This window comes from Fusarium redolens, assembly GCF_020744475.1.
Source record: "Fusarium redolens strain MPI-CAGE-AT-0023 chromosome Unknown BKA55scaffold_11, whole genome shotgun sequence".
NCBI lineage: Eukaryota > Fungi > Ascomycota > Sordariomycetes > Hypocreales > Nectriaceae > Fusarium > Fusarium redolens.
This window is the reverse complement of record NW_025763674.1, coordinates 560,515-573,821: the sequence shown is the minus strand read 5'-3', so window position 1 is coordinate 573,821 and position 13,307 is coordinate 560,515. Positions and strand designations below refer to the sequence as shown.

General features: G+C 47.6%; 5 protein-coding genes across 5 annotated transcripts; 1 reads left to right on the top strand and 4 right to left on the bottom strand.

Moving 5' to 3' along the window:
* The first annotated feature begins 1,216 nt into the window (after window positions 1–1,216).
* Window positions 1,217–3,076, top strand: BKA55DRAFT_573359 (kinase-like domain-containing protein). Its single transcript, XM_046193203.1, has one exon. It carries the CDS (start codon window positions 1,509–1,511, stop codon window positions 2,961–2,963), a length of 1,455 nt encoding a protein of 484 aa, XP_046047432.1. The 5' UTR covers window positions 1,217–1,508; the 3' UTR covers window positions 2,964–3,076.
* Window positions 3,077–4,142: 1,066 nt separating this feature from the next.
* On the bottom strand, window positions 4,143–5,046 carry BKA55DRAFT_516415 (class I glutamine amidotransferase-like protein; the record flags this gene model as incomplete). The annotated part of the gene is made up of 2 exons (XM_046188087.1): window positions 4,143–4,675; window positions 4,725–5,046. The coding sequence occupies 2 exons, from the start codon at window positions 5,044–5,046 to the stop codon at window positions 4,143–4,145; spliced, it is 855 nt and encodes a 284-aa protein (XP_046047431.1).
* Window positions 5,047–5,601: 555 nt separating this feature from the next.
* BKA55DRAFT_692020 (Extradiol ring-cleavage dioxygenase, class III enzyme, subunit B) lies at window positions 5,602–6,521 on the bottom strand (the record flags this gene model as incomplete). Its single annotated transcript, XM_046199710.1, has 2 exons — window positions 5,602–6,422; window positions 6,479–6,521. 2 exons carry the CDS (start codon window positions 6,519–6,521, stop codon window positions 5,602–5,604), a joined length of 864 nt encoding a protein of 287 aa, XP_046047430.1.
* Window positions 6,522–7,245: 724 nt separating this feature from the next.
* On the bottom strand, window positions 7,246–10,154 carry BKA55DRAFT_541121 (uncharacterized protein; the record flags this gene model as incomplete). The annotated part of the gene is made up of 2 exons (XM_046190348.1): window positions 7,246–8,916; window positions 8,964–10,154. The coding sequence occupies 2 exons, from the start codon at window positions 10,152–10,154 to the stop codon at window positions 7,246–7,248; spliced, it is 2,862 nt and encodes a 953-aa protein (XP_046047429.1).
* A 920-nt stretch (window positions 10,155–11,074) lies between these two features.
* On the bottom strand, window positions 11,075–13,026 carry BKA55DRAFT_516263 (uncharacterized protein; the record flags this gene model as incomplete). Its single annotated transcript, XM_046188072.1, has 3 exons — window positions 11,075–11,796; window positions 11,852–12,572; window positions 12,619–13,026. 3 exons carry the CDS (start codon window positions 13,024–13,026, stop codon window positions 11,075–11,077), a joined length of 1,851 nt encoding a protein of 616 aa, XP_046047428.1.
* Between the last annotated feature and the right edge of the window lie 281 nt (window positions 13,027–13,307).

Here is a 13,307-nt window from a genome sequence, read left to right as displayed (position 1 = left end):
ACAAATACTAGGGTGAAGCTATGATAATACAAGTAAGTATACCGATTCCCTAATTTCCTAAACCCCAAAGCTTACTGACGACGATAGACTCACAAAGCCCAGCGAATGACCCCGTTAGTCTTGAATTTTGAGTAGCGATTGTCAAGACTGCTGCTCTATCAACAACACCTCGCGTCAACAACTTACCCAAGTAAGTCACCTTGTGATACGAGAGACAGGGCAACCGGAAACCGAGATATGCCGAGATCGATTCAATGACTAAAACACCGTATTATCATGGAGTAGTGATAAATTCCCCGAATTCACTATAGGTTATTGATAGTGTATCGGCCCAGCATCGGTCGCATCAAAAAAAAGCTGTTTGAGACTCGTTTGAGAATCGAGAACTCGTAAGTCGACCCATAATATCGAATATTTTTAGACGACGATCTCCTGATAACACTCCAAAAGTAACATACTTGGAAGCATTCTTGCAACGAATAAGCCAATTGTTGCATGGTTGTTATAGCTGATCTTATGCATCATATGATGGCGGTCAAGAAAGTGTGACTGATGCTGATTGGGTAACTTCATGGTTGATCAAAGTCAAGTCTCACAGCATCGACTGTGTATAGTTGACGAGGAGATGCTTGGTATTAGTTATGTTGCTCAAGATGCTCTTTGAGATGAGTTCCTCAAAAGAGTGGTATATAGATTTGCCAAGCAACTGAAGCATCTATCGATAGCTTACCCCAGATTTTGAAGCTGTTGCTGGAGACGGAGCTTGAGCTGGAGTGTGGATACTCCGGGTGTCCGGAACCGGCATCTACCATCAGGTACAGAAGAATGGCTATCAATGGTATCATATCATGATACATGCAGCAGATGCCAAATTTTCAGTCAAATTACACAATTATCCCCCTGATTAGAGATGCCAGGTATCAATTGCTCCTGATACTCGTCTAGAGTCACACGACTCGATGGGTTTTCTAGCTTCCTCGACTAAACTTGCCCGATTCCAACCGTGGTCCACCAACAAGGTCAAGTCAAGACACAAAGAAAGCTTCAAAGTCTTCCCTCCCGTCAACTCCCGTGGACGACAAACCCGGGAGAGTGCCAACGCTAACGCGTGAAACTGGTGATTTAATGCAACTGTTCAAGGGTTAATCATATCAATATAAACAGAGTCTCACACCGTAGCACGGAACTTGGCCGAAATGATGCCTCAGGCTCTTAGTTACCCCGTATCCACTTCCCTTGAGCCGAGAGTGACCTATGATAGCTCCGAGCTATGAGTAACAGTTTAGCACCTTTTACCCCGGATTTCGGCTTCTGCGTGTTACTCATAAACTCTTGCATTCCTCCCCTTCCTATATCTTCTGTCTTTCGTTCTCTTTACCTATGGAATAAATTGTATCTTCACCTATTATACCTACCTTATAACGAACACAACGGAATGGCCCCATTTCTGAATACGCCCATGGACACAAGAAATACCTTCACCGATAGACGATAACCTCTTCGTGAAAATGGCTACTTGCAGTCTCAAGTCGCTGCGGCGACCATCACTCACCCTCATGTCTGGAGCGAGGAAGAGGTCTTTTCGTTTCAATGGCCTCATCTCAAAAGCTGCAACTCGTGGTTTGGCTACCGTCACCGCTCAGACAACACAGCCGGCCATGATGATGGAGGATCACAACACTAGACTGATCAACATGGGTTACAACTACAACTACATCGAACATGTCGAAAATCTCGAACAGTACCGCCTTGGAGGCTTCCATCCCGTATCCCTAGGTGAAACTATCAACAACCGCTATCTCATCCTCAACAAGCTCGGTCATGGTGGCTACTCCACCGTATGGCTCTCATGGGACATCTTGAAACAGAAGTACGCCGCATTGAAGATAGTACTCGCAGATTTTGGTGAAGATTCAACAGAGGTCGATGTTCTTCAACGTTTGGAAGCCAAAGCTGGAAAGAAACATCCTGGAAGGTCTCTCATTAGACATGTCACCGACAACTTTCACTTCGATGGTCCCAATGGAAGACACACCTGTCTGGTTAACGATCCGGCGATGATGTCGCTGCGTCTTGCAAAGGATGCCTCATCCACAAGACTCTTTCAACCACGGACTGCCCGAGCTATCGCCGCTCAGGTCGTTCAGTCCGTCGCGTACCTCCATGAAGGCGGTGTAGTACACGGCGACCTCCACCTCGACAACATCCTGCTCCAGCTTCCGGACCGAATCAAGCGATTATCACCGGATCAACTTCACGAGCGACATAGTCACCCGACAACAGTTCCTGTGACGAGGCTCGACGGCCTTCCCCTTGACGAAAACGCACCTCGAAATGTCGTGCTGCCAATCTGGCTTGGTCAAAAGAGCGAGGATGTAGCTCTAGCAGATGCAAAGATCTTACTAGGCGATTTCGGCGAGTCCTATTTACCGAGTCAAGAAAAGCGTCAGTATTCCAACGCTCCGATTCGCTACCGGGCACCCGAAACTCAATTCCCCGATGTGTGTCAACCTCTCTCGTTCAGCTCTGACATCTGGAGCCTCGGCTGTCTCCTCTGGAACGTCGTCGGACAACGCCCACTATTCGACGCCTGGACCCTCTCAGAAGACGACATTCTTCAAGACCAGATTGATCTTCTCGGCGAAATCCCAGAAGAGTGGTCTGTCTACGGCGCTAAGCGATCCGAGTACTGGGTCGAGGACATCGAAGAAGAGACATCGACACAAGCCGCTACTCAGGGCGGTTTCACATGGGATGTACGCTTTGAGCGCTGTGTGCAGCAAGGACGAGAGGAGAGCGGCATGAAGCCCATGTCAAAGGATGAGAAGGAGGCTTTTATTGATATGATGAAGAAGATGATTACTTTCCGGCCTGAGGATAGGATAACAGCTAAAGACCTGCTGGAGTCGCGATGGATGAAACAGTGGGCTTTGCCGGAGCTGAAGAAACTTGCGGCTTCATGATTGATGTTAAAAATGGGATTGGCATTCTGAATTAGCGAGTTTGGGAAAAGCGTTTGTTTATATGGGCCATAAATCAGATTTACTTAATACCAATTGATGCATGCTTATACTTATCACGATTTTGGAAACTGGGTGATTGTAGTAAACTTTTTAACATCTTGTAAGTGACCAGTGAATAACATAATGTGATCATCAGATTATTCACATATGTCATATGCAATTATATATAGTTTATACTTATTTCTAGTTGCAGATGATAACCTACTTTAAGGGCCAATCTTGATGTTAGTGACCATCGCTGTTAATGTCGAGACTTTATTGGATGGCTGTTACAAGATCTGCAATTGAGGAAGGTTTGAGACAACTGGCGATAGGGGGATCAATCACAATGTCGTAGGTATGGCCTGGTTTGACTAAATGTCTTCATGCTTCCAAATATTTTGGAGGAAGAAGATGCATGCTGCTCTTTTTCGCGCAAAGAATCTTACATGAAAACAGTAATCTACACGAGTAATCATTACAAACGGCGATTCAAAAGAGAAGCCGTCACAATTGATGATAGAGAATAAGTAGACATCCCTCAAACTGATGGTAAAAACAAAAAATGTCCCTGCAAAGCGCAAAGACTTAAATGAATGTATCCGCGCAAAGGGAAAAGGTGCCAGCAGGCCTTATGTGTTTGGATGAGAACTTGGTCTTGATACTAGAAGTTTGTATCATGTCCTGATTTCCAAGATCTCCATAGCACGTAACTCTAGACAAGCAGACTCGTGAAAGGGCCAGTTTTATACCTTGGAGGAGAAGGAAATAGCCATAGGTCAGAGATGGTGTCGCTTACGGCTTAATAGCAATCCGATACCGATTACTGCAATAGAGATACCTTCAAAAGAAGCTAGTTGGCATGGATTATAGCTGCTCACGTTCACATGGATTGTAGCACTTGGCTTGGCTGTGTTTTGATCTATGAAGCATGGATGCTCCTTGTTTCACAGACTATTTATAGAGTGCTGTCCATACAAGGGTTCTATATCATATATGGATAATGATCTTAAGGAAATTTTCTTTAGTAACTTTAATTATCGGATCTCGTAGCCTAAGAGAATAAAGAAGTTGAGGAGAAAGAGGCTATGATATCAGGCCCAATCATGGCCATCTATTTTTCAACGCATGCAAACCAGCTCAGTCCCACGACATACCATCATCGTCGTACCTAAACAACCTCAGAATCGCTGACGCAACTTGTTCTCCATCATGTTCCAGATCCGCCGTCTCAGCCGCCCGATCCGCATGCTCCAGATCCTTGATCCCACCACTGTCAATTCTCATCTGAATCTGTCTCTTGACCATGTCTTCGTCAAACGCCAGATGCGCTTGCGATGTGAATAGCCGGTTGGGGATATACAATCCCTGAATGGATGTGTGACTACTCGTGCCCCAAACATGGATGTCGGTATCGGGCTCGAGAAGGCCGTTGGATGACTCGACGGTGGGAGCTTCGAGGACTTGGTCTTGGTGCATTTGGTGGAGATACACTTTGTCATCGTGAGTGCGGAAGAGGCGCTTGCCTACGGGTGTGAGGGTAATGGCATTGTGACCAAGTTCCCAGTCATTTGTAGGTGAAGGACCGACTTTGCCTCCTAGAAGACGGGAGAGAACTTGGTGGCCGAAGCAAACGCCTGTGAAGTGAAAGTCTGGGCGCTTTATCCATAGTTCTAGAAACAGTCAGTTTTCCATTCAACAAACAAAGAACGGGCTACTAACGCTTCAAAAGATCGAGCAAGTCATGAATCCACTGGTTGTCGCCATGCGCGTCATACATACTGCCCGTAATGAGCAGTCCATCGTAACCCTCAAACTCCTCCACCTTTGGAATGCGGCCGCCCTCTTCTGTCACCACAAAGACTTGCTCTGTCTCAACACCCAACGGAGGATGATGTTTGCTTCCAGCCTGTGAAAGATGGTGATGCAGAATCTCACCAAACGAACCGCGCTCGGTCTGAGTATCAGGATGAGGAGTATCAGTCTCGAGAACAAAGACCTTGACGACTTGTGCGTCAATTGTGGGCTTGTAATGTTGACCCATGCTGCTCGCTGTTGTATAGAGCTTTCGTAGTGGTGACGGTGGTGTAAGTGTGCGAATGTGAGGTTGTATGCAGGATGTTGGAGGGGCAGTGAAGCGCGGGAGATGCTTTGCAGCGTTGGATGTATTTAAACGACAGGACAACGACCGAATTCCAGTTTTGAGCATTTTTACAACATTATAATATGTAATTGTACATACAGGTTTTTACTTGGCCTCAAAGGGTTCTATAGGCTTGATTTTTTTTCTTCGTCTTGACGTCAGCTAAGACTCTTGTCGAGGGCGAACTGGGCGAGCCAAGCCCATGATGACGGCAGCGGGTCACGAATAGTGGGCTTGAGGCGGGATGCACATCTTTCCTGTTGCATGTAAATTGCTGTCAGAGGTATTTGTACCTGTAAATCAGGGGATTGGTAGGGATCTCTGTTCCAATGGGAGTGAGATGGATTTACCAATCGAGGCTTTGACATGAGGGGCACCCACACTCAACCTTGGCTTAAAACAAGCATACCAAATAACCATGATACTCTATTCAACAACGCTAAATTCGATAAATATTTACAGTTTACTCTCTTCCTCTGAGCCCCAGTAGAATGTACTAATCTCAACTCCAACATACTCATCATTGTACTTCTTTGTCTCTTCTCCCTCCCTGGCTGCACCCGCGCACACAAGCAATGGCATAAAATGCTCTCCTCCATTAGGCGGGTGCATCATATCAGCATACGGAAATTTTCTCCACTCCTTGAGAGCCTTCCACCGCTCATCTGCATCCTTCTTGAGCGTCGCCTCAGTCAATGTGTTATTCCATTCATCAGACAAGGTTCGAAACTGCGCCTGCTGTTCAGGCCCCGAACTACCCAGCATCATCATGGCGCGAATGTTATGAAAGCTTGCAAAGCCCGAGCCAACAACGGCGATATTGTTGGCGCGCAGTTTTCGCAGTGCTGCGCCCATGCGGAGATGTTCTTCGGGATCCTCTGACTCAAGAACTGAGACTTGGACAACGGGGATGTCGGCTTTGGGATTGACGAGCAGAAGCGGAATAAAAACTCCGTGGTCCCATCCTCGCTCGTCATCCAATTCAGGTGTAAGACCTTCTCCTCGCAGAGCATCGGCGATCTCGTTTGCGATCTCTGGGTGTCCGGGCGCTGGGTACTTGAGAGAGTACGATTCACGAGGGAACCCGTAGTAGTCGTAGAGTAGCTTATGAGATGCGCCTGATGAGATGGTGGGCTTTGCGGTTGACCAGTGCGCGGTGACAAGGATGATGGCTCGGGGTTGATCTGGGGTGCCGAGCTTGAGGATCTTGGGGACGCGATTCTTTAGGGAGTAGACAATGCTTTCATGCTTAGGGTCGCCAAGAACAGGCATGGGGCCTAAGAGTATTAGCTATATCCGTAATTGATAGCGACATCATATGGTGTTGACTTACCACCGCCATGCGATAGCGCAATTACAGGAGCAACCTTTGACATGGTGGATAAATGTCTCTGAGATGAAAACGACTTGAATAAAGATGTCGAAAAAGTTCTTCGTGCAACAAGAGGCCAATTCCACATGAACTGCTATTTGTTGACTACCTTATAATTCTAGCTCATCTCATCACGGCGGGGTCCTCAAGCTATTTATCCTCTTGTCCCATGATAATGGGCCCATCATGGCTTGTGGAGCATTTTCCGATTTCCGCTTGCTACTTCCGAAAACCTCTGCCGAAATCGACAAGATTCATGATCTCAGCCAATAGAACCAACCGCTCTTGGTCATTACCCGCGCGCGTTGCTCCACTTTGCTCCCGCGCGTCACTGTTTGTAATCCCCGCTTCCCGAGGGTCGGCTCCCACTGTATTTCTTTTTGGTGATGACCTCAATTGCAAGTTGCCACTCATATTATAAATCTACAATGCACTCATATTAAAGGAGATGAGAAAGAGTCTATTAAGAGCACATGCTGTACTCGACTCTCATAATGTGGTATTATGAAGATCTTAGTAAAGCTTAGGTAGGGTAAGAGAAATGAAAATGACGTCTTGTGTAACTCCGTACTCGACTCCTGCTTTAGATAGTCTTGGAATTTTTATCCTGTATCTTGACCATAGTATTAAGCTTCAAGGAGGCCATTTAAAGAGTGGATCTTATAGATAAACGCATGTAATTCATCCAACTCGGGTACTCGAGTACCCGTACGCTATCAAAGGTACACCTAGATAAACACAGATACATCACCCCTACCATGGCCAACAGCCTTGATTCTCGATCCAATCTCAAGAGGGCTACCCTCAGTCACCATAAAGTGACCAGAATCCTTGGCTGACTTTTCAGCCGCCCCAAGAATCTTGTAGATGTTGCTACTCACAAGATCAATAGCCTCCTTCTCGTTCAACCGTCCACCTCCGTTCTTGAATGCAGTTCCCGCTGCAAAACCCAAGTCACGAAGCTCCCAGTCTTCTTGCAGTCCAATCGCAGCAACTACGCCTGCGTCAACCAAGGCATCAATGGTTGTACCATTGGTGAGTGGTGCACCGGTCAAGGCGCGACGTGAGTCCCAACTTTCGCCCTTTGCCTGTAGCGGCGACAGGATGACTCCAACGCCAGCCTCTCCAAGCTCCTTGGCCAACAGGTGAGCTTCGGCACCACCAACGATGGCCAGCTTGAGACCCCCAACTCTCTTGCTTGAGTCAGCTGTTGCAAGTACACTCTCGATCTCAGACTTGATCCGAAGAGCTGTTGCAATGCCATCTGCACTGTTGATTGTGAGGGCCAGAACTTGCTCGCCACTGATCACCTTCTTCAGATACGCCGCTTCTGAAAACGGATTGGTAGCAGGCTCCGGAGATGTAGCAGCCGTAAGTAACTTGTTTCTCAGTCCACCGAAAGCGGCTGAGTAGCTAGTTGAGCCCCTGACATTTAGATCCAGAGTGTAGTGAACTGCCAGATCAGGAGCAAAAACTGCGCCTTCTTCCAAAGTTGTCAATGCCGAAGTCAGGAATCCGACGCTGGTACCGAAATGGGTTGCACCGCCCACAAAGACTGGTGCTGAGACGGCTCTGGTAACTCCGTATCGAGAGGCAACGTGCAACTTCTTGGAGTCAAGTGCAAGGCCATCGATAGCCCGAGAGAAGATCAATGGGTTGGGTCCATTGTTAGTTACCTCCTCAGCATCAATCTCGCTGAGACCCAGAGTACCACCCACAGCTGTAAAAGATCGAGTCAAATAACCGTTATTAAGCGCAATAGTCTTTGCGCCAGTTGCAGCCACAGCTTGGAACTCATGATCGCAGGTACCAACACAAGAAATCTTGCCATTGTGGACAACCACATTGACCGGCTTGTCTTGAGAGTCGTAAGTCTTATCATCTTCAAGGAACACTTTCTTGACACCAGTGAAAAGCACAGTATCGAGCTTGCTTGGCTCCTCAACAATCTCAGCAGGCTTCTCAACAGATGCAGCTGCTTCTTCTGATTTCGTCAGCTCAATAGGGTCCTCGAACTGAGCAGTGCCGTCAATCCAGACTTGCACAGGAGTTGCGCCAACACTGAGAGGGTCACTATCCCAGACAACAACGTCGGCATCAAAACCAGGCTTGACCTTTCCCACACGCTTGCCCAAACCGAGTAGTTCAGCGGGAGCAGATGTAACACTGGCCAGTGCAACGTGGTAAGGAAGGCCGTAGTGATAACCTTTGGCTGCTTCAAAAAGGACGTGTTGCGCATTGATAACAGGGTTGTCGCTGACATACACTACTGTGAGGTTGTTCTCGTGGAGGATCTTTCCAGCATACTCGGAGCCAATGTACGCTTCGGTCTTGTAGAACATGTTATCGGCGAAAAGAGCGGATGCAGGAGGACGTCCACCCCAGGTTCTCTTGAGAATCTAATCACTATTAGTAAAAGAAGCTCTGTTATTCAGCAATGTCCTACCTCTGGAACCAAATATGTCTGGTGAGCATGATGGAAGGCTCGGACAGGGAACTTGAACTCATTGGTATGGTCCACCATGGCCTCTAAGTCGGGAATCGTGTAACAATGTGTGTTGATATGAACTTGGCCACGAAGCGCAGCAGTGAGGGCCTCCCAAGCAATCTCACCAGGAAGATACTCATCCAAGGACTCAACACCCTGAGACTCGGCCTTGGCACACCAATCATCCTGCTTCTGGATCAAATCTCTCGCTTGCTCAAAAGCGTGGCGGAACTCGTAGCTTTCACCCATACGGCTGAATGGTCTCTTCCCAACTCCGCCATGAACACGCTTCGCGTTCTCACCGCATGCCATCTTCATGTATCGCCAGTTGCGGTCTGGGTCGGCAAGCAAGTCCACTGCACTAATTTCCTTGCGGCCATCAGGTTTACCAACTGCGTGCTTGATGACATAGGCCTCTCCACCGATATTGTTGCCGGAACCAGGGAGGATAAGTGAAGTTGTAACACCACCTGACTTGATGACCTCGATTTGAGGATCAAGCGGAAGCAATGAGTCGATGGCTCGAGCCCAAGGTGTGATGTTATCCGACATCTCATTGCCGTCTGAGTTTCCCTCTAGAGAGGGCAATGGGTAGACGCCAGCATGGCTGTGAGTATCAACAATACCGCTGGTCAAGCGGCGGCCATGGGCTTCGTAGACGATTGTGTCATCGGGTAGCGAAGCAGTCTTAATGTCCTTCTCAACGCGTCGAATGAGGCCCTTCTCGAGAAAGACATCACCTTGCGCCCACTCCCAGCCCTTGCCGGTATAGGCATCTTCCTGGCTAGTTCCTTCAACAGGCTCTCCAATCCAGATAGTAGCGTTCTTGATCAAAGTGGGCTTGCCGCCGTCGATATAACGAGCATTCTTATCTCGGCCGAGACCAGGCGGGTCTTGCGGCTTGACACGGAACTTCTTACACGTCTCGAGGTCTTCATTGAGTTTCTGTATAGACAATGTGGTCTTATTTCGCGGTGCGAGTTGTCGCCATTGTGCAAAGACTATGAAAGCCAAACAGGCTAGAGCAAAGAGTCTGATGGCGCGTGAGCGACGCAACAACCGTCTGTTCCGCTGTTGACCAGGATGAAGTCCAACTGGTGCTGGAAGCGAAACGGGGCTGTAAGGCGGAAGCTGTGCCTTTTCATCCATTGTCGCTTCTTTATTTGAAGCTTCGCAACGGTCAATGGATGGGGGTTCACAAGATATGAAAGGTGAAAGAGGAGGTGAGAGCTTTGGAATGAAGATCCCGTCTCGTCACTCAGTGATAAGAGGTGACTTCGCAAGCCTCGGCTGGGATCTCACAGTGATTGGTCTCCACTATGGCGAGCTATCGACGGTGGGTAACGCTGCTACAGGGGACCCCAAGCTCTCTGATTAAATAAAGCTCATACACAATAGTCAAATTGAATGATATCTAGGTAAGCCTTACAGTCATACTGTTCTGAATTTTCCGGATACCAGGAATTATTCTGAATCTATTTACCATAAAGCTGAATTACTTTCTGAATCAAATATTTTTCCTCCTTCATAGTTGGTGCCTGAGACTTATAATGTCTTACCTGACGATCCTTTGTTGATGGCAATGTGCTCATTTTATTGTCACCTTACACTTTGAGACGAGTATGCTCTGGAACTTTTGTTTATCATCTCCCTTCGGAACAATGGTAAGATTCGGAGCTGGAATCGAGACAATTGCATCATAATCACTTGAGGCATGGATTTGATGTACCTACCTAGTAGCGAGTCTGAGCGAGATATCGACCCTTTAACTAAGATGCTCTGAAAGACAGCACCACGACTACGGGCGTTCATACAATGCATCACATAAGCAAGCGATCAAGTACTGTCCCAAGAATTTATGTAGTATCGTCATGAAGATGTAGTTAGGATCATGAACCCTAGAGGTTAAGCTTTTCCCATAAACTCGCATCATAAAGTGCCTAATACTTACAAAGAGACACCAATTGAGTCATGGCCAAGTCCTGCACTTCAAGGATCAATCGAAACTCCCAGCCCGTAATCTGAGAAGAATAGCCCAAGCCATTACATCAACAACTCACGACTATCCATTAGACAGATGAGTTAATCGTCTGTTTGACTGCCACTTCAGACATCGATGGCACCGTAGAATTCTCCAACTCATACAGCGGTGGCATAGGATCCAGGCTACGACCCATGACACGCTTTGTATACCATCCCAGTCGCTTGGAGTAGTATCGAACATGATCACGATTCCGAACGCTAAACACGATATCCAGTTCCTCCAACGACAGTGCTTTCGTCTCTGGGAGCAGGAAATACGTAAAAATGAACCCGACGCCGTTCCATGTTGCATACCAATAAAAGGCACCTGAGGGTGTAAATGACCTTTCCATCATAGGCCATGTAAAGCTGAGTAAAAAGTTGAAAGACCATGTGATCGATGTTGCTGAAGCCATACCAAGAGCTCGGATATGCAAGGGGAATGCCTCGGCGCTATATGTAAAGGGAACAGGACCGAGACCAGGTGAGTAAACCGCCATGAAGATGTAGATACTGGTGGCAATGAGAGGAAGACGAAGGCCGTTGTCTTGAATACCGAAGCATGAGCCAGTCCAATACAGACAAGCACTCATCATGGGAAATGTAATGAGCAGGAGGTTTCGGCGGCCAAAGGTATCAATGGTCCAAATTGCAGGCAGGGCAAAGATCCAGTTGATGGCACCGCCACCAAACGAGGCCAGGAGGGCTTGAGATCGGGTATATCCTGCGTCTGTGAAGATCTTGGTGCTGTAATATGCGATTACGTTCACTGCGTTTCTGTTAGTTCCACCATATACCAAAGAAAATGTCATGGGAAAGCATACCACCACAGAACTGCTGCATCAGCATACAGAACCACGAAGACTGAGCAGCTCTCCAATTCCTCCGAACTGTGAAGAACTCCTTCAGAGGATTTCGGCCTTCTTTAGAGTTTTGCTCGGCCTCCAAGAATTTCCAAGCAAGATACAAATCCCGAGCAGCTTGAAGGTCATCCCGGCGAAGCTTCCTAAGCGAAAGGTATGCCTTCTGAAAATCCCCCCTATCCATGTACCAACGAGGGCTCTCGGGGAGAAAGAAGACGAGAAGGCCAACAATCAACGGTGGAAGAGCTGTCGAACCGATCATCCATCTCCAAGGTGCAAACTGATTCGGCCATTTCAGGTTCTGAAAAGCTAACGAAGAAGCAAACCCGAGCATGATGCCGAAAGCCGTCCACATCTGCCACATCATGGTCAAGGCGCCTCGGATCGCTTTGGGTGCACATTCGGCTGCGTATATAGGGGTGGTACTTGACTTGGCACCAACTGCGAGACCGAGAGTGAAGCGTGCGATGAGGAGACATATCCAATTGTTAGCAGCAGCTTGCCAGATTCCTGTGATGAAAGCTAAGAGACAGGAAAAAGCGATGGTTCCTCGACGGCCGAAGTACTTATTCAATGGAGCATTGAGCCAACATCCGATGAGCGCTGCAGAAGCATAGGGAGCGCCGTTGGTCAAGCCTTGCAATGCTCGTTCTTGAATTTTGTACTCTTCGAAGTAGAAGTGCTAGACTTATTAGCTTTTTTTGTTTCCAAACTCAGGGAGTACTTACCTGTGCACCATTGATGACTGTTTGATCCATGCCCTGTACAACAGCGCAACCCGCACACAATGCGCAGAGGAGGTAAAGCATCTTTGGCTGAGACTTCCAACGATGCTCATCTTCGTTCCTTAAGATCTCCTTATCCTCTTCGGTCAACTCCTCTATCGCCTCGTATCCTTTGGGCGTGTTGATAACTTTGGCTATGAGTGCGCCCTTGGAAAAACATGGGCTGAAGCTGTCCAGCCCCTTATCTTGAGCAAATTTCTCCGCATCGGCGATCAATTCGTCATGTGTCATGTTGGCCAGTGGATTTTGGAGTACTGCAGTTGCTGTTCTTGTCTTGGATTCAGGAGGACTGGCATCCTGTAGTGCCGAATCGGAGCGAAGCTCACCTTGAGCTTCTTTGTTCGTTTCCATGTCGGCTGCGTATTAATGATTTAGGGGTATGAGACGGCAGATTTTGAAAACGCATTGGAAGCAGGACCTCGAAACGTGCTGAGGAAACATTTTCAAGCCCCTTTCGAGGATCAGACCTTTTCTTAACAGAATAATTCACGTGGCATCTCGGGGCTTCTTCCCAGATACTTTGAGTGGTGAGCATTTTATGCAGAGTGGTGGTCGAATCGATGACGACTCTGCCTTCTTCTCAAAGCCATTGAAGTGTCAAAATCTGAGGTATTAGAAGATAAGAAACTCGT